The sequence below is a fragment of the Ahaetulla prasina genome, chromosome 1 (genome assembly GCF_028640845.1).
Source record: "Ahaetulla prasina isolate Xishuangbanna chromosome 1, ASM2864084v1, whole genome shotgun sequence".
In the NCBI taxonomy this organism is placed as follows: Eukaryota; Metazoa; Chordata; class Lepidosauria; order Squamata; family Colubridae; genus Ahaetulla; species Ahaetulla prasina.
In genome coordinates this window covers 103,708,049-103,727,384 of record NC_080539.1, presented here as the reverse complement: position 1 = coordinate 103,727,384, position 19,336 = coordinate 103,708,049, and the positions used below count along the sequence as shown (strand labels likewise).

The 19,336-nt window shown below is 40.3% G+C and overlaps 1 protein-coding gene across 1 annotated transcript in view; it reads left to right on the top strand.

Moving 5' to 3' along the window:
* The window catches only part of PEX7 (peroxisomal biogenesis factor 7), a 66,167-nt gene that overhangs the window by 26,363 nt on the left and 20,468 nt on the right, over positions 1-19,336 (top strand). The window contains exons 6-8 of the mRNA XM_058170991.1: positions 4,602-4,708; positions 5,161-5,274; positions 7,368-7,423. Coding sequence (XP_058026974.1) covers positions 4,602-4,708; positions 5,161-5,274; positions 7,368-7,423 — 277 coding nt within the window. The remainder of the gene's footprint in view (positions 1-4,601; positions 4,709-5,160; positions 5,275-7,367; positions 7,424-19,336) is intronic.

Here is a 19,336-nt window from a genome sequence, read left to right as displayed (position 1 = left end):
CCTGTATTAAAACTGGTATGATGTTTTTCTAAAGATTTTCCACTACTGCTATGGATCCTGATCTTGGATTTGCATATGGAAATATAAACAGAAGAAGTTGCAAGCTATTTAGCTCTTGAATAAATTAAATTCTTTTTCCATGTTCAGTACTTAACATTTTATGTTTAAGAGTTTGACAGCAGTGTTAATGACCACAGTGCAATGTAGGAAAGTAATTAACAGTTGAGGTATCTGGAGCTGCAGATAATGTAAGATAGTTTAGAAGCAAACTAAAGACTTTAAATTGTTGGGAAAAATCTTACCCTTCTGGAAGTATGGTTCTTATGTATTGCTTCTGTTTTAATTGGGACACAATGAAGTATGGTGTTATTTCAGGACAAGTATATCTTCTTTTGAAAATGCTAGGTGATAAAGAGTGTTGATTTTTCATCATTGGCAATTAAATATGAGTAGAAAATTATCTTGTTTTTATATAAATGAACTATTAAATCCAAGAAAGATTAAACATTTTTAATATACCTAATGGGCCAAGACTTGCAGTGTTGACAAAAAAAATTGCTTAGGTTAGAACATATTGGCTTTGCCAGCTTATTAGGAAAGTTAGCATTATGTCGGTATTGCAGTTATGATAGCCAGATGCACTGACATGTTGATTTAAAACTGACTGGTCACATTTCCATTTATGACAATATATGTGATAGCATCCCCAGCTATTAGAAATGATTGAAAAGTGACACAAATAATTGGGTAACTGCAGTAGCAAATTTAATTTGGGAAACTTTTGCTTGACTTTATGATTACAATTAAGTATGGATGGATTTCAGACCTGTGGAGTCTATTTTCCTTTTTGTAGAACCCTGAGGTTAAATAATCAGAGATTCAAGAGGCTAAATGTGCATACATACTAAGAAACAGGAGATAGTTGTTACTCTATGTCTAGCATTAGACCAAAGCTCAGTAATCTTTTTTTTTTTTATTGTTAAAAAAGTTTCTCCTGGTGAAAAGTTTTTTCATTGGTATATTTTTGCATGATTAGAAACTTGAATATTGGATTCTGGTTTAATCTATTAAAGATCGGAGTTATGCTAAGATTTAAGTATTTTAAATATTATTTAATTCTCGATCTAACTCTCAAACTATTGCCAAAGATTAGTGATTATAAAAGGTTCTGCTAGTTGATACACATCTCCCATTACAGATTTCATCAATACATAATACTGTACTGTACTGAACTGTATTAAGATTAAATTATGATTGTTATGCTAAATGAACAAATATTGTAAATGCATATTTGATCCACTATAGACTTGTACAGCTAGTCCTTGAGTTACAACAGTTCGTATAGTCACTGTTTGAAGCTACAATGGCACTGAAAAAAGTCATCAAGGACTATTTTTCACACTTGCAACCCTTGCAGTCTCCTGCAACGTCATGGGGTCATGATTTCCTCTTTTGCAACCTTCTGATGAGCAAAGTCAATAGGGAAGTGTTAATGTCGCTAACTTAACAACTGAAGTGATTCATTTGACAACTATGGCAAGAAAAGTCGTAAAATGGGGAAAATTCATTTAACAAATGTCTCACTTAGTAAGAGAAAAGTTGGGTTCAATTTTGGTCATAAGTTGAGGATTACCTGTATCATTAGATTTCTTAATGCAGTCCCAGTTTCTCATGTGGACCCTTGGGAAATTTATTTGGCCACCCTTGGCCTACTTACTCCAACTAGGTATTTCCAAGCATATATTTTTTTATGGCAGTTATTAGCAGCTGTTTTGGTAGCTAGCTGATATGCTAGAGTTGGTTTGATGGAGCATTCTCTTTCCTTCCCTCAAATTGGGACAATAAAAAAAATCAATGTATAGAGAAAAGGTCAAAATCGCAAATGTAATCAACTGTTGCCCAGAAATTTCAAAGAATAAGAAACCCTTAAGTTATCAATCAGCGGTTTACAGTAATTTATAACCACGCTACTATATCTAGCATTTTCCTTTTGTTTGTTTGTTTTTAGCTGCCAATGCAAACAATGGCATATCAGCATCATTCATATGAAAACAAATAATGTCATTAGAATTTTCTAGGCTTCCTGATAAAGCCATCTTTTTCTGTGATTTTTATACAGAGGTCAGGTCAATATATAATAAATGAGGTCTTCTACTTGGTTTTGCCTGCCAATGAAAAGCTGTTGTTTTGCTCGGCATTGTTATATCTCCTGCTTCAGCAGGAGAAGACCTTCAAGGTCCCTTCCAAATCTGTTAACCTGTTATATAGTATCCTGCCCGGACAGTTTCTATAAACACTGGCAGAAGTTCTGGTGCATATGACTTCCTTCAACAAGCAAAACCGGAACAAAATCTTTTTTTCCCAGAAGGAGTTCCTAAAATATCTTCAGTATATATATTCCCTTAGTTGATATTTATTCCCACATATCATTAATAATATACTGCAAAAAAGAATATTTCTTTGCCACTATTTGAAATTTGCTCTCCAGTGTTCCTTCATCCAGGTCTCCAAAAACACATTTTTCAAACACTCTTCTACTAAAGTATTATTAATCTTGTTTTTAAATACACCTCAGTATTGTAGTAGTAATTGCTTGAGTTTCTGTAGTTGCTTGAGTTTTCATTTGCTTGTTATTAGGTTCAGTACAGAATGATAAAATACAATATCAATAAATTTGTATCATAGTACATTGCAGTTTGATATCATGGCTTAAAATGTACAGCTTCAGTAAATCCATCACTGGCTATCAGAATTAATGAAAAGTTGATCATTAAACCAGCTTTAAATTCTCATAAAAGATAAGTACCTTTTACATTTTTAATAAATTATAATCCAGGCATAATACCAGTGGAACATGGTTCCGAAGAATACTAGATGACAAAGCTCTCAGCCACACTGTAACTGATTTGGTGCAGAGAAGTAATTGTCAACTCTCAACACAGACATGAGCTACAAGTTTATTTTCCAAACAAGCTTTTTTCTTTTTCTTTTGCTCTTCTGTGAAAGGGCTGGTGAGTTAAAATGAACCAATTAAACTGTTATTTTTCACAAGTATGTGGGGATGGGCACGAAGGAAAAGTAAAGATAGTTTGGAGGACATCTGGAACAATCCAAAGAGCAACACAGAGAACAAACTAGATCAGAAGGCAGAGAGTGGAATTGAGTCATCCAGCCAGCAGACTGCTGCATTATTCCAGATGGGAGTTGATCAGTCTACAAATCGGCTGCTTTGCATCTCAGCTGTGAACCAGCAGGTTCTATTAAGTGCTCATTAAAAATGAAGTTCCTCCCGGATTTAGATTCCTTCCTACGTTCCAAGATGTCCATAATTGACAATTCTGAAAACAGAAGAGGGGATGGAAAGATAGCAGATTTATTCATGGTCAATTTTTGATGGTGGAGATCCTGCTACCAAATGCTACTTGGAATGAGATGCCCAGAATGGAAAAACTGGAAACGGAAAAAGTTACCAAACTGAGACTGATCTAGGGATCACATTTTTAAGGAACTGTAGATTATTGTTCCTTTCAAAGCTGGCATCATTAATCCTTCCCCACAAAAACTGTTAATAACCCCATGGATCCAGCTGTTCACACTCCATCTATTTGACTGAAGGGACAGGGAAGGTATGACTAAAACCTGAAGGTAGCAGAGTTCAAGTATCCACTTCCTAGGATACTTCTAAATGTTCAAAAATATCCAAAGTTATGCCACAAAATGGTGCCTGGTTTCACTATCAAGTGCCATGATAAACTGGCACCCAATTCAGGGTAGATATGATTGAGTTCATCTGACAGGAAACCCTCAAATTCATTTTTTGTTGGCAGGACTTTGGTCTGCTATCCCTACCTGAAAGGCCGTGAGTAAATGTGAACAAGGCCACCATGTAGGAATTAAAGATGCAATAAATGTAGAGAATAATTGCTGATTTGCTGTGCTTGTTGGAACTATTTAAGCTCTTACAAGTATTCGACGATATCCTCCTTTTTGCCACTACTGCTTTAGACATCTTTTCAGTCACTGTTTTTCGCAGTTTCTTGGCAAACGAGCCATGAGTCCTGAAGCACTCTGAAATTATGAAACTTATAACCTATATCGGTAAAGCAGAGATTAGTATTTCTTGAGGAATCTGTTTCCTGACCTGTCCTACCTTCAAAGTACGACATCAGTCTTGAAAGTTTGATAACTGGCCATGGTTGAATTTTTTTGGCATAGGTTTTTAGTCAATTTATGGTTTATTTTACTTTCATTTTTCGTAGCATATTTTCCACAGGATAGTGTACTGTATATATTATACCTGATATAATTATCTTTTCTAGCATAATATGTACAGCTGTATAGCGATCCATAATCACAATAAAATCTCTTTAAAATTTCAACAAAAATAATTAAAAATATCAGTTTCCTCACATGTTAATAGCACTTCTTCCTCTTTAAAATTTACATGTTAAACTTTTTCCTTTAGGATTCAGTGCTTTTTCATTCGTGAAGTGACCAGTTTGATGAACTAAACAGCCTCTATAAATAAATGTATTAGTTAGTTCTCCATTCTTTCTAAACAATTTATAAATGGGAAACATTTATTAGTGTGTCTGTTTCAGGTGACCAAACTCTACGGATTTGGGATGCAAAATCACCAGGACTCCCAGTGATAATTCCTGCTCACCAAGCTGAGGTTTTAACTTGTGATTGGTGCAAATATGATCAGGTACAATAAATGGAAATAGTGCATTTTTTATATAGTGGAGAAGCTGCTTTTATTATTTTACGATTTAGGATTGTTATTAGGTTGCTTCAGATTATGATTATTCAGATTATGATTATTAGGTTGCTTCAGATTATGATTATTGCTATAGGTTTTAATAATACCAACAACTTTATACCTACCTTTATATTATTGGGATCTTCCCTTAATTTATTGTCAGTGTAGTAATCTTGAAATAAGCTGAGCTATCAGATAGTAACTGATTCAAAGTCACCCTGAAATTCCCATTTTTAATGGAATGATCTGAAATAGGCTTGTTAATTTAGCTTTGGATCTCTGGCATTCCAAAGTTTTTCTCATACTGAAATTTCTGTTAGCCATTGTTCTTTAGGTTTACAACTTGAGAGCTGTTGGTATTCTTAGAATAAAATTCATTTTGTGCATTTTTTCCTCAGAACCTACTTGTAACAGGTGCTGTTGACTGCAGTTTGAAAGGCTGGGACCTGAGAAATACTCGGAAACCTATATTCAGTCTGCTTGGGCATACATATGCAATAAGAAGAGTGAAAGTAAGTTTTAGCATTTTTCTGATTATTACATTTCTAAATGGCTATGAAAACAGGCAGTCCACAAAACCCAGCAGAGCGTTTGCTGAGCTCCACATCTGTTGTGTGGGTTTTACATTATAAAGAAATCTAATAAATAATAAAAAAATATTTATAGACCATTCTTTTACCAGATTGAATTCTAAGGGAGCATACAAAATTATAATGTCAATAAAGAAGATAAATACAAAATAATAATATTGGAAGTAATAAATATTAAAATCAGGTAAAAGCTGAACAGCAGAGTAGATTTTAAGAAATATTTATAACAATCAGTAGTATACTAGGATGATGATGGCAGTAAAATAGTCAAGAACAAGTCATTGTTCATCTTTTACTGGCTAACTTTTTTTTAATAGACAATGGGTTTTTTTGTTTTATTTATTGCCTTTGAATCAAGGTTAACTGCTGGTGACTGCCTGGACAAGTTTTCTTGGCAAGGGTTTTTGGAAATACTTTCCTATTGCCTGCTTCCTAGGTCTGAGAGAATGTTGCACAATGTCACTTAGCTGGCTTCAAGCCCAAGGGAGAAATAGAACTCACAGGCTTCTGGTTTCTAGCCTTAACCACTATACCAAACTTGCTCCCATTGACAATGGGAATAGTCATGTCATAATATAACTTAATGCCAGTAAACTATTTGAGGAAGTACAGATAGTCCTTGACTTTTGACCACAGTTGAGCCCAAAGTTAAGTTGTTAGGTGAGTTTTGCCGTTTTTTTTCACAATTGTTAAGTGAATCAATTAAATAACTGTTAAATTAGTAACACAGTTGTTAAATTTGGCTTCCCCAATCACTTTGCTTGTCAGAAGGACACAAAAGGTAATCACATGACCCCAGGACATTGCAACTGTCATAAATACATGCCAGTTGCCAGGCATCTGAATTTTGATCACATGACCATGGGGATGCTGGAATAGTCATAAATATGAAAAAGAAACTGTATGCTATATCTTGTTAGCAAGCTAGTTAAGTATTATTTTGAAAGCAAATTAGTAAGTTCTAGCTTGAAAATTGCTCACCATCAATCCTTCACCAGATTAAAACTAGGTTTCAGGTTGCCTTGGACTTTATATTCAGATTATCTGAGCTACAATAAACTGTAAAGTGTGAAAATATTGTATAACCTACCCCTCTCCTAATCCAGGCCATTAATTGGTAAATGAAGGTTATGCAAACTATCTTGATTTTAAACCATATTGAATGTGAAATGTTCTATTTCAACAGCTGTTTCAATTGTAAAACAGACTTGCAAACATTCTGAAAGTATTCAGAATTTAAAACGTGGAACTTATTTCAGATTTCTGTTAGACATTCTTGCTGTTTCAACATTTAAGGGGAAAAAATAAGAGATGTTTAGTACTATAAATCTTTCTGAGGAAAATTGCTGTTTTTTTATAACTGTGCTTGAAAAAGATTGGTTTAAAGTAAGTGTTGCTGGAATCAGCTATGAGGGTAATAGAGTTTGGCTCTTGGGCTCCATCTTTGTTGCAACTTTTGTTCAGCTTTCAGTTCATGTCAAGGGCTATGATTAATAATCTACTCTTTGCAAAGGGCAAAATTATAAGAACTTCTGTTGCCAGTTTTCATCCTTGAATCCAATTGATTAAGTTAATTGGTGCTAACAATTGAAGACATAATCTCTCATAAGTATTTTGTGAAATGATAACATATTTTCATAGATATATATCACTGCTGTAACATGTTTTAAAAGTGTTTTAAGCATTTCAGTAGTTTGGATTTTTAATTGCATTTTTTGTGATTTGAGAATTTATGGTCAGTCTGTATCCTAGAGACACATGCCATAACCTCCTTAGGTGATCAATCTATAAAATACTTTATATTAAATTGAAATTTTAATTTATGACAGGGATTATGGATGCTACACCAAAGCAACTTTATGTTGATTTTTTAACAAAATAATATTTTCATTCGGTTCCCTAATACAGTTATTTTACAGAAGAATTTTTCTTTCTAAATACTTTTCTCTCCCTCTCCTCCACCCCCACAAATATGTATTGAAACTTATTTTGTGTTTCTCTTATTTCTTTTGCAGTTTTCACCATTTTATCCCACTATATTGGTTTCCTGTTCCTACGATTTCACTGTGAGGTACAGCAATTATTTTTTATTAAATTTACATAATCTGCCATGTACTTTTTAAATGAAGCATACACTAATTTTTGCTAATAGTTTATGGAAACAGAATTTCTAGGGGAAGGTGCTACATTCTGCATCTGTGGCCTTGGAAAGTTTTGTGAGAAACAGTTTGATTCTGTTTGTTAAATAGAGATGAGAAAAAGATGGTTTCTTCCTTTTTGTGTAGGAAAAAAATAGTCCTAGTGCTTTTTTTTAAAAAAGATAGTCTTTTCTTCCAGTTCTAGTACTGTCAATATGACTGAGGAAAGGTTATTGCTTTTCATCTCTTAATCAGCTCAATATTTTTTCTCTTTAACAAAGGTTTTGTAATTTTTATCATCAATATCTGCATAAATGCAATATTCTTGAATCTCTATCTTCTAAAACCACATGTCATATGCAGATGATGGAACTTTAAAGGGAATGTAGAAATAGAAATATTATTTGAAGTCAGTAAGCACACAGAGAATATGCAGTGGGTGGCTGAATCTGTTCTCATATTACTAATGGACAGTGCTTCTAGATGGAAGCTTATAACTGTTGGGTAGGGTAAGTCAGTGACCCATCTTTTTTTGTGATGGTACTTACAATTCACACAAAAACTAGCTGGATTTTTGAATAAAGGCTATAGTGCAATCCCATTTCTAGCTTTCTATAAACAAGAATTTATGTTTGCAGAGGCATTCTCAATTAGGTAGACTAATACTTGTGAATGCCAAAGTCACTGCAGAAACTTTTCTTGCCAAGTCCTCTTCTGTTTTTGAGCAATTAAGAGATCTTTTTAATTGAAAAAAAAGAAGTTGGACAGTTTATAAAGCAAAATATCAAGTCCAAGCAGGGGTGAAATTTACTTACCTTCCCTACTGGTTCGCCAATGTGCATTTGCGCACGCTGTTGTCTGCGCATGCACGTCCGCTACCAGTTTGCCCAAGCCAGATAGAACTGGCTGGATTTCACCCCTGAGTCCAAGCATTATCTTTATTTACAAGAAAAATAAGCAACAAATGCATCCTTAAAAATATAAAATCGTGGGTGTCCTAGCTTGATGTCTTGCTTGCAAATGTGTCCCATCTAAAATGGAGAAATAGAGAATAGCCAGTAAAAGAGGATACCCTTATTCACCAGAGCAGTAATCTTTGGAACGATCTTGCTTTTCCAACAGCAACTATATAATGCAAGTGCTACTATATGATCTCAAGATTCCCTATTGGTCTCATCACGATCATTCCTTTCCCCATAATTGTATTCTAAACCTAAACTCAGCATCTTTTAACCTGGCATTCAAATTATATAAACCAGATTTTTTCTCATATCCAGTCAATATGATCATTGATCATGGCTACTAGAGGTAATAGGAATTATAATTCAATCCATCTGAAGATCACACAATTGGGTGGACACATCTTTGCTACTGAAACTGCCTCCAAATGAAGCCTACGAAGTGAATTGCGTTTATTATGCTATAGGCATATTGTTGTTATATTTAGGATTATACTTGCAAAATTGCTAACTAAAAATATGTGTATTTTTCCATTTAAATAATGATGATTGAGAGGATAGTATTGGCCATCTGCCATGACAAATGCTCTTTATAACTTTTATAACTCTTTTTCTAATCAGTATCTTGGAGTCAATAAGATTATTGACTATTGATTATTTGTTATTTGTCATTTGTTATTGTTAAATTCTTTTATGAACCTTGATCTGTTTCTTCTGGTTTTTGAAAGATAAGCTTTGTATTCCAGCATTAGTAAAATCAACTAATTAGGTATTTCTATAGGCTTTTTTAAAAAAGAAAACAGACCTGAGCTTTTCTCTAGCTAGAATACTATTATTGATAAGCTCTAGCAAATCAACAAAATCAGTTTATAAAATACACGCATACATACATGCATGCATATGTATTAGTCCGTCCTCTCTGTTTCAGAATGCTTTTATTAGTTTCTTCATTTTCGTTAAAAACATTACTTAAGTAGAAATATTTCTATTTATTTTTAAAAAGCTACTTCTTATAAAGTTCCACTTTATTCTGCTTTGATCAGACCCCATGTCAAGTATTGTGTCTGGTTCTGAACATCATATATTATGGATTCTGGAAAGTTTAGGAGATGGAGGGGAGATATTATCCTTGAAATGATGTCACATGAAAGAAGGCCAAGATCTGTTTTCTGTCATTTGGAGTTCAGGACAATGAATAGATTAAAGTTTCAGGAAGGCAGAGTGCAACTGAACATTTTGTAATAGTAAGTGTAGTTTGATGGTAGAGCCAGTTTCCCAGTGATAATGTGCTCTCCCTTTTATTGGATGAGTTCCAACAGTAGCCAGACAGCCATCTGTTAGGGATGCTTTTGTATTCCTGCACTGAGCAGGGGATGAGTCAGAACCTAAATTATCCCTTCTTATTTTATTATTTATGTTTATACCTATTTAAAATATCTATTGTTCAAAAGGTGATAGTGGTAATGTTGGATAACTTATATATGTTTTGAAATCCAGAAAATGCTCTTGGAGTGTATCATTAGAGTTAAGAAAGTAGAGAATTCTTCTGAGAAATATTTATTTGTTCCAAATCATCATAAAGCACCCTCTAATTTACTGTGCAGGGCAGACCATTCTGCCAAGATGTTTTCTTAGAAGATATGTAACAATCTTCAAAGATTTTGTAAACCTATTTCCTAACTTTCCCATCTAAATGCCCTAATCAGGTTGAAACTTGTTCTAAAGGTGACTTGGTTTATTTATTTATTTTATTTTATTTTTTATTTATTTATTTATTATTTAAATTTTTATACCGCCCTTCTCCCGAAGGACTCAGGGCGGTTTACAGCCAGATAAAATAAACAGTCCTATTACAAAATAAATACTATTAAAATACCACTAAAAAACTTATTCAATTTGGCCACAATTAAAATTTAGCAAATAATAAAACCCATTAAAAACCCATTAAAAACCCATCGATAAAGGCTCCAGTGACGTCACCCTCCTGCTGGGTGCTCTAACAGAGCACTCCGTGTTAGAAGATTGTAAAAGTCAGTGAAACAGAAAATAAATCACTGTTCACTGAGCTTAGCATAATCTCTGGGTGAAAGAGGTTATCAGAATTGTGGAAGAGTGGCAGGTCTGACAGGGGGTTTGCTCTCAAGAGCGAATTTTCCTGGATTTATGACCCCACCGAATTCCACTCCTTCCAACTTCAGCACGCCCCTGTTTTTATCAGGGAAAAGGAGAGGAATGTCGCTTCTGCTCTAGAGGACTTATTAAATTGATTGATATTCCAAGCAGGCGGAATTTCTGGCGTTCGATCTTTGATGCAGAATCAGTACGGCAAGTACCGACTCCCTTTTTGAAACTTGAAACCTTTCTTTGTCTTTGATTAATTGACTTTTAAAATGGCGTCTAAAAGTGAAAGTAAAATTTTTTTAGTACGATGAAGCAGCGTTACTTGTGGATTGTTACAAACGGAGTTTTTTTATACTGAAAGGAGGGAAGGAGAGTTATTAAGTTTGAATTCCTGATTCTTTTGAAGACAGAATGGCAGCTAAACCTTTAAAGCCTTCTGGAAGAAGGGGATCTGAACCAAGTCTTGAGGAAATATTGAAAGAACAATTAAAACTTTCTGAAGATAGGCAAAAAGAGATGATGGAGAATTTTAATGCAAAAATAAGAGAAGATATTCTTATGGCAGTTCAAGGACTGAGTAAAAAAATTGAAGGATTGGAAGTGGAAATGCAACAGATCTCTCAGTCAAATAAGCATTTAGAAGACGAAATGAAAGGTGTTCAGAAAAAAGTGGATCAAAATGAAGATCAGGTTGTGATATTACAATATAAACTTATGGAAGGAGCTCTTAGAATTCGTGGTATGCGAGAAGAGCGTGGAGAAGACTTAAGAAAAATTATATCAGAAGCATTAGCTGAATTTATTGAAGCGTATTTTCATATTTGGTGGACCTGCAAGAAAATTAAGGTCTTTTGGATAAGAATTTGGTGGATTATTCAAAATGTACTGAAGAAGAAGATAAAGTTCCTGCCACAATTTTTCCTTTTGGGAATTATAATGGATTGTACAGGGATTGAGACTAAATTGATTTTGAACTTAATAACAGCAGCAAGACTGTTGATTGGACAATACTGGAAGAAAGAAGAGATACCTACAATAGAAGAATGGATATTGAAAGTTATTAATTTGGCTGAGATGGCTAAAATCTCAGCGTGTTTAAAAGACAATACGCAGGAAAGATATTTAATTGAATGGAAAAAATGGATTGATTATCTACAAAATAGATATCAGATTAAGAAATATCAGATTGCCTTTGAATAATTAGAAAGTTATTTTATGTAATGGGGAGGGGGTTGGGAGACGAAAAGCTTTGGATGTGGTTATTTGGATTGGAAGGGAAAATTTTATTCTATGTTTGGTTTATGTATAACTTTACCTTGTGATTGACCCGGGAAGCCGGGGGGTGGGGGAGGGAGGGGGGTGTTTGTTTTTTTTTTTGGGAGGGAGGGGGAAAAAAGGGGGAAAAATGTTTTTGTTTTTTTTAAAACTCTTTCAATAAAAAAAAAAACAAAAAAAAAACCCATCGATAAAACCCATTAAAAACCCATAAAAAACTAACCCAGTCCAGCGCAGATAAATAAGTAAGTTTTGAGCTCGCGGCGAAAGGTTCGGAGGTCCGGAAGTTGACGAAGTCCTGGGGGGAGTTCGTTCCAGAGGGCGGGAGCCCCCACAGAGAAGGCCCTTCCCCTGGGTGTCGCCAGACGACACTGTCGCGCCGACGGCACCCTGAGGAGTCCCTCTCTGTGAGAGCGCACGGGTCGGTGAGAGGTATTCGGTAGCAGCAGGCGGTCCCGTAAGTAACCCGGCCCTATGCCATGGAGCGCTTTAAAGACGTTCACCAACACCTTGAAGCGCACCCGGAAGGCCACAGGTAGCCAGTGCAGCCTGCGCAGGATAGGTGTCACTCGGGAGCCACGAGGGGCCCCCTCTATCACCCGCGCAGCTGCATTCTGGACCAACTGCAGCCTCCGGATGCCCTTCAAGGGGAGCCCCATGTAGAGAGCATTGCAGTAGTCCAGACGAGACGTCACAAGGGCATGAGTGACTGTGCACAAGGCATCCCGGTCTAGAAAGGGGCGCAACTGGCGCACCAGGCGAACCTGGTGGAAAGCTCTCCTGGAGACGGCCGTCAAATGCTCTCCAAAAGACAGCCGTCCATCCAGGAGAACGCCCAAATTGCCCACCCCCTCCATCGGGGCCAATGACTCGCTCCCGACAGTCAGCCGCGGACTCAGCTGACTGTACCGGGATGCCGGCATCCACAGCCACTCCGTCTTGGAGGGATTGAGCTTGAGCCTGTTTCTCCCCATCCAGACCCGTACGGCTTCCAAACACCGGGACAGCACTTGATAGCTTCATTGGGGTGGCCGGTGTGGAAAAGTACAGCTGGGTGTCATCAGCGACAGCTGGTACCTCACACGAAGCCACTGATGATCTCACCCAGCGGCTTCATATAGATGTTGAACAGAAGGCGAGAGAATCGACCCCTGCGGCACCCACAAGTGAGGCGCCGCGGGTCGACCTCTGCCCGTCAACACCGTCTGCGACGGTCGGAGAGAGAGGAGGAGAACCACCGATAAACGGTGCCTCCCACCCCCAATCCCTCCAACCGGCGCAGCAGGATACCATGGTCGATGGTATCAAAAGCCGCTGAGAGGTCTAATAGGACAAGGGCAGAGGAATAACCCCTATCCCTGGCCCTCCAGAGATCATCCACCAACGCGACCAAAGCCGTCTCAGTGCTGTAACCGGGTCGGAAGGCGGACTGAACGGGTCCAGATAGACAGTTTCCTCCAGGTGCAGGGGAAACTGATATGCCACCATACTCTCTACAACCTTCGCCGAGCGGGTTGGAGACCGGACGATAATTACCTAAAACAGCCGGGTCCAGGAAGGCTTCTTGAGGAGGGCCTCACCACCGCCTCTTTCAAGGCGGCCGGAAAGACTCCTCCAACAAGGAAGCACTCGTAAGCCCTGGAGCCAGCCTCGTGTCACCTCCTGAGTGGCCAGCACCAGCCAGGAGGGCACGGGTCCAATAAACACGTGGTGGCATTCAATCTACCCAGCAACCTGTCCATGTCCTCGGAGTCACAGGGTCAAACTCATCCCAAACAACATCACCAAGACCGCCTCAGATACCCCGTCTGAATCGCCACAATTTTGGTCCAGACCGTCCCTAAGCTGAACGATTTTATCGTATAGATAACCGTTAAACTCCTCAGCACGTCCCCGCAACGGGTCATCCCCCTCCCCCTGGTGTAGGAGGGAGCGGGTCACCCGGAACAGGGCAGCTGGGCGGGTATCTGCCGGCCGAATGAGGGAGGAGGCGAGAACGCCTCGCTTCCCTCAGTGCCACTAGGTAGGTCCTAGTATAGGATCTAACTAGTGTCCGATCAGCCTCTGAACGGCTGGACCTCCAGGAACTCTCTAGGCGTCTTCTCCGGCGTTTCATCCCCCTCAGCTCCTCGGAGGACCAAGGAGCCGGTTGGGATCTGCGCCGGGGCAGAGGGCGCAAAGGCACGACACGGTCTAAAGCCCCAGCCGCAGCCCGTTCCCAGGCTGCAGCTAGTTCCTCTGCCGTGCCGTGAGCCAGACCCTCAGGAAGTGGCCCAAGCTCCGTCCGAAACCTCTCTGGGTCCATCAGGCGCCTGGGACGGTACCATCGTAATGGTTCCGTCTCCCTGCGGTGTTGGGTAGCGGTCAGAAAGTCCAGGCGAAGGAGAGAGTGATCTGACCATGACAAAGGTTCAATGACTATTTCCTTTAAGTCCAGATCTCTCAACCACTGACCAGAGACAAAAATCAGGTCCAGTGTGCCTCCCCCGATGTGAGTGGGGCCATCCACTACTTGAGTCAGGTCCAAGGCCGTCATGGAGGCCAAGAACTCCCGAGCTACCGTCGATGACGAGCCGGCAGATGGCAAGTTAAAGTCCCCCATGACTAACAGTCTGGGGGTCTCCACTGCCACCCGGCAAGCACCTCCAGGAGCTCGGGCAGGGCAGCTGTCACGCAGCAAGGAGCCAGGTACGCGACCAGCAAGCCCATCTGACATCTATGACCCCACCTCACAAGAGGATTCACACCCGGCGATCTGAGGTACAGTGGTCTCCTCGGCTCTAGACTCTCTTTAATAGCAACCGCCACCCTCCACCCCTACCCTGGGCCTCGGCTGATGGAATGCACGGAAACCCGGTGGGCACATCTCGACCAGGGCACACCTTCAGTGCCCAACCAGGTCTCCGTGCGCCTATAATATCCGCGGCACCCCTGAATCAGATCATGTATTAGGGGGCCTTATTGGCCACGGACCGTGCGTTGCATAACATCAGACGCAGGCCCAGGCTCTGAGGGTCTTGACCATCCGGGAACGGAGAAGTCAGGATCGGGGCACGCGATCGCCTGTAAACATCGAACGCGTGACCCCTATGTCGATCTGATCCTCCCTTCCGCCATATCTGCCCCTCCACTTACCGTGCAAATAGACTCACCTCACACAAAGGAACACACTCCCCCATAACCTCCGAACCCATTTGATAGTCGCCACGAGCATGCGCTGGAACTGGTTTCCCTCGACGGGCTACCCCTCACCCGCCCTAACCTCCCACCCCACCCAACACTACCTCCCCTCCAACCCAGACCCGTCAGTTCCTACCCTCCCCTTAAAATTCCCATTAAAATTCCCTTTAAAAACCCTATTAAAATAATTAATTAAAAATCCCCTGAGTCTCCTATTTTTGGCATGCCATCTCTCGGGGTTCCAAAACCCGTCCTCAAGATGGGCCCTCGATAATGTGGGGGGCCAGACCCGCGAGAGAGGGGAATCTCGCAGGGCAAGAAGGTCAGCCGCTGTAAATGTCCGCATGGTAAAAGTCCGGCAAACGGACCCATCCTGGACCTGTCAAGATGGAAATTGACGCACCAGGAGTTCCGAGTAGAAGACAGACGGGATATAGGTCTTGGGCGGTAGATGAACAAACCGCAATGATTAAGTCAGAGCTCCAACCCCTCTTCTCCAGTCCCGAGGGGTGGTCTATGGGCACAAAGGGGGGGGAGAGGATATAGTCCTACAATAGTCAAGCTAGGATAGTCCAGGACCATCCTCAATTCCCCCACTGGGGACCAAAGGTCTTCAGGCGATCCTTGCAGCCAGCCCATGGGCATCCTCAAAGATGGTAAAAAGGTGCCTACATGGCCCGTGATCGTCCTTCAAGTTGACAAAGAGGACGAAACACGCGCCTAGTGGGCCAAGCTGCTCCACCGACGAGGCATCTCTCTCCAAAAAGTCCGGGGGGGGGGGGCAAAGGACTCAAAAAGCCCCCACTGACGGTCTATAGACGTCCTCTAGGTGGTAGCGAGGGCGTCCCCTGGACCCGTGGACAGCCTTCAAGATGACAAAGAAGGCGACCGTCGGGCCTCTTTGTGGCCGCTAAGCCAGGCCTCCAGCTGGAATAGGCCACTCACCCGCCAGGTTTGCTGGGTCATGCCACAGTTCGCCGGACCCAGTCAACCACCAACAGGCTAGGCCCTGGCCAAGCCGGTCCAGCCAGGCCGCCGCCACCGCCGTCACCGACACCGACACTACCGCTGCCGGGGGGAAAGAGCCTCCAGGCCAGGCCGCCGCCGCCACCGAAGAACTCGGCCGCCGCCGCCACTGTTGGATAAGGCCAGGCTGCTCACACCACCGGCACCGCAGACGAGGGGGGACAAAGGGGAGAGAGGCTCTAGGCCCCTCCCAAAGCAGGGCCAAGCCAGGCCGACGACCACCGCCGCCGGAAAACCGCCGGAAAAAACCGGCCGCCACCGCCGCCGCCGCCGCCGCTGGAAAAGCCGGGCCACTGCCGCCCAGCCAGGCCGCTGCCGCCCGGCCTGGAGAGGGCTGGACCGCTGCTGCTGCTGGAAAAGGCCCGGCCGCTGGAAAAGGCCGGGCCGCCGCCGCCGTCACCGCCGCCGCCATCGTCGGCCGCGCCGCCGGAGGGAGAGCGCTCCGGGACTCCTCCTAAGGGAACCCGGAGACGCCCCGCCTCAGTTTGCCCATCCTCCGACTCCCCAGACTCTCACCTACCCGGGCGGGGGGTCCAAGCTGTCAAAAGGACCCCCCCCCACCCGGTCTGGCCCGAAATAGGCCCGTCGCCGCATCAGCTGTTCAGCGGTGCGGCCGCCATCTTGGACATGCGCAGTTAATCGGGTAATTAAATGGTTAGTGCTTTGATGTCTGGATAGGCTTTAGTTTAGTTCTCTTTTAATAATCTGAACCAGGGGTGAAATGCTACCGATCCAGGGCAGATCGCCCGAATCGGTAGTGAAAATGCTACTGGTTCATCCAAACCGGTAGTAAAAAAATGCTTTAAAAAGTAAAAAAAAAAGTTCCAATGATCGCATGGCACAGCTGATCCTCGGAACTTTTTTTAAAACTTTTTTTTAGCATTTTTTTACTACCGGTTCAGGCGAACCAGTAGCATTTTCACTACCGGTTCGCACAATAGCTAGTAAAAAAATGCTTTAAAAAAGTAAAAATAAGTTTCCGACAATCAGCTGTGACAATCAGCTGTGTGATCATCGGAACTTTTTAAAAAACTTTTTAAAGCATTTTTTTACTACCTATTGCCCAAACCGGTGTTTTTGTGTAAAGTGTGATTATTTTTGAGCTCTCTGTGACTCTTGTTGCAGGGGCCATTTTGTGTGAAGTCCAGCTGCTTTTGCATTGTGTGTGAGTCAGTTGTGTAGCTTTTGTGTTATTTTTCTGTAGTTTGATAGTTGGTTTCCCCGGTCCCATGACCACCAAGCCATGCCCACGCAGTCACATGACCATCAAGCTATGCCCACCCAGTCACATGACCACCAAGCCACGCCCACAGAACCAATAGGGAAAATTTTTGAATTTTACCACTGATCTGAACCAAACATTACATTAACGTGCTATAGTAAAAGCAGGTATATTAAAGTGGCTTTGCCTAAAAGATTACTTACATTGATGGGGAATTTCTAGTTGTCATCATCCTATGTTATGTAATTTTTTTCATGTAACTTGTTCTTCTGAATTATTTTTTAAAATGTGCATCCTATTAAGTTTCTGTTTTGATATGCCTTAAATAGAGACTTCCTGAGTTTTAAATGTTTACTTTGCCTTTTCAGTTCATTATCTTAGGGACAGTTTAGGGTAAATTATAACCATAAAAACAGGAAATAATAAAGCAATGTATAAGAATTTCAATAAATAATTTTGACAACTTATCAAATTAAAGTCATGATCAAAATAACTAACCAAATAACTTATGTAACCTTAAAAGGTTTTACAACAAGAAGTCTCCAATTTTTGTTTTAAAGACCTTGCTTGAAAAAGTAGTACATCATGAGATTAAAAAATACTATGGAATGAACTGCCTTAGAAAATATCTACTTTGATAGTGACAGTTCCTGAGTTATATCTTACTGGAAGTTCTTGGTAGATATCCAGAGACCACCCAATCAAGAGCTTCAGACATGGCCTGGTCCAATTTATAGTTTAGATTTCAAACAAAATTTTAACCAAAAAAAAGAAAGACTTCATTGGGGAAAAACCCAAACAGATGGGTATTCTTTTTCTTAGCATAATAGGATGAAGTAAACTCAGTCTTATGAGATCATGCAATTCAACACATTCTACAGAAATTTTTGTAGAAAATTGGGCTACTTTAATTTTTTTTTTTTTTGTAAAAATGTAGTTGGAAGCATAATGAAATTTGTAGCAATAGAAGCCTCACAGAAATTTTAAGACTACTTAATTACCTTTGTTAATTTAATTTAGATTGGTCTTCTATTGGTAATGCTTGTACTAAAAAAAAGTAAGCAAAATATGTGCTAAATAGGAGTTTTGAATTATTAGTATCCTCCAAGCTCATTCATGTACTGTATTAATATTTACCTAAGCTCTTGCTATTTAAATAAATAAGTAAATAAACAGATTTCAGCTGCTTTAGAGTTTATTAACTGGATGACAGCATTATACAGATGTATCTGTAGAAGGACCTCAATTTGATACTGATTTAATGAAACAGCAATTTGAACTCCTGGAACATTTAGCTTTTCTCATTCATCCCTTAAGTGCACCAATAGAGAGATTTTGGTTAAGAGGGAAAATACTGCCAGCAACCTTTCTTTCCCTCCTCCCCCCCCCCCATTCTGTGTGCCAAGTATCTGCATATACAGTTAGATCTGCAGCTTTTCTCTTCCAGAGTGCTGACCAAGCAGTATACTTTATATAAATTGCTTCATTTTTATTTTATTTTATTTTATTTATTTCTCACATAATCTGGCAGCACATACAAGCAGGCAGTGAGGCAGGCTGTCCTTGTCCATAATTGTTGTAATAAGGGTTTTAGAGTATGAGTAATCATTGCAGAGTTTGATCTAATCCTTTCAACCTGGAAGCACTTTGGTAGGAGCTTCTGACATGAATCGAGTAGTAATCTAGTGGTTAAGATTAGAAACCAGGAGACTGTGAGTTCTAGTCACACCCTAGTTGTGAAAAAGTGGCTGTGTGACTTTGGGCCTGTCACACTCTCTCAGCCAAACAGGGTTGTTAGCGTGGAGAAAATAGGAGAAGAAAGGAATATAATATATATGTGCCACCTTGAGTTATCTGTAAAAATAATAAATGCAAGATTAAAAACAATGTGTGTGTGTCTGTGTGTCTGTGTGTTGTTGCTGCATACAGAGAGATTTCCATTGTGTTATGTTGGGTTTATTCTCTATCAATAAATATCTAAGTTATATATAAACACTACTTCATTAGTAATATATTGTAACTATCGGTTATTGTATTGTTATTGTATCGGTTTTCAGTTCAAT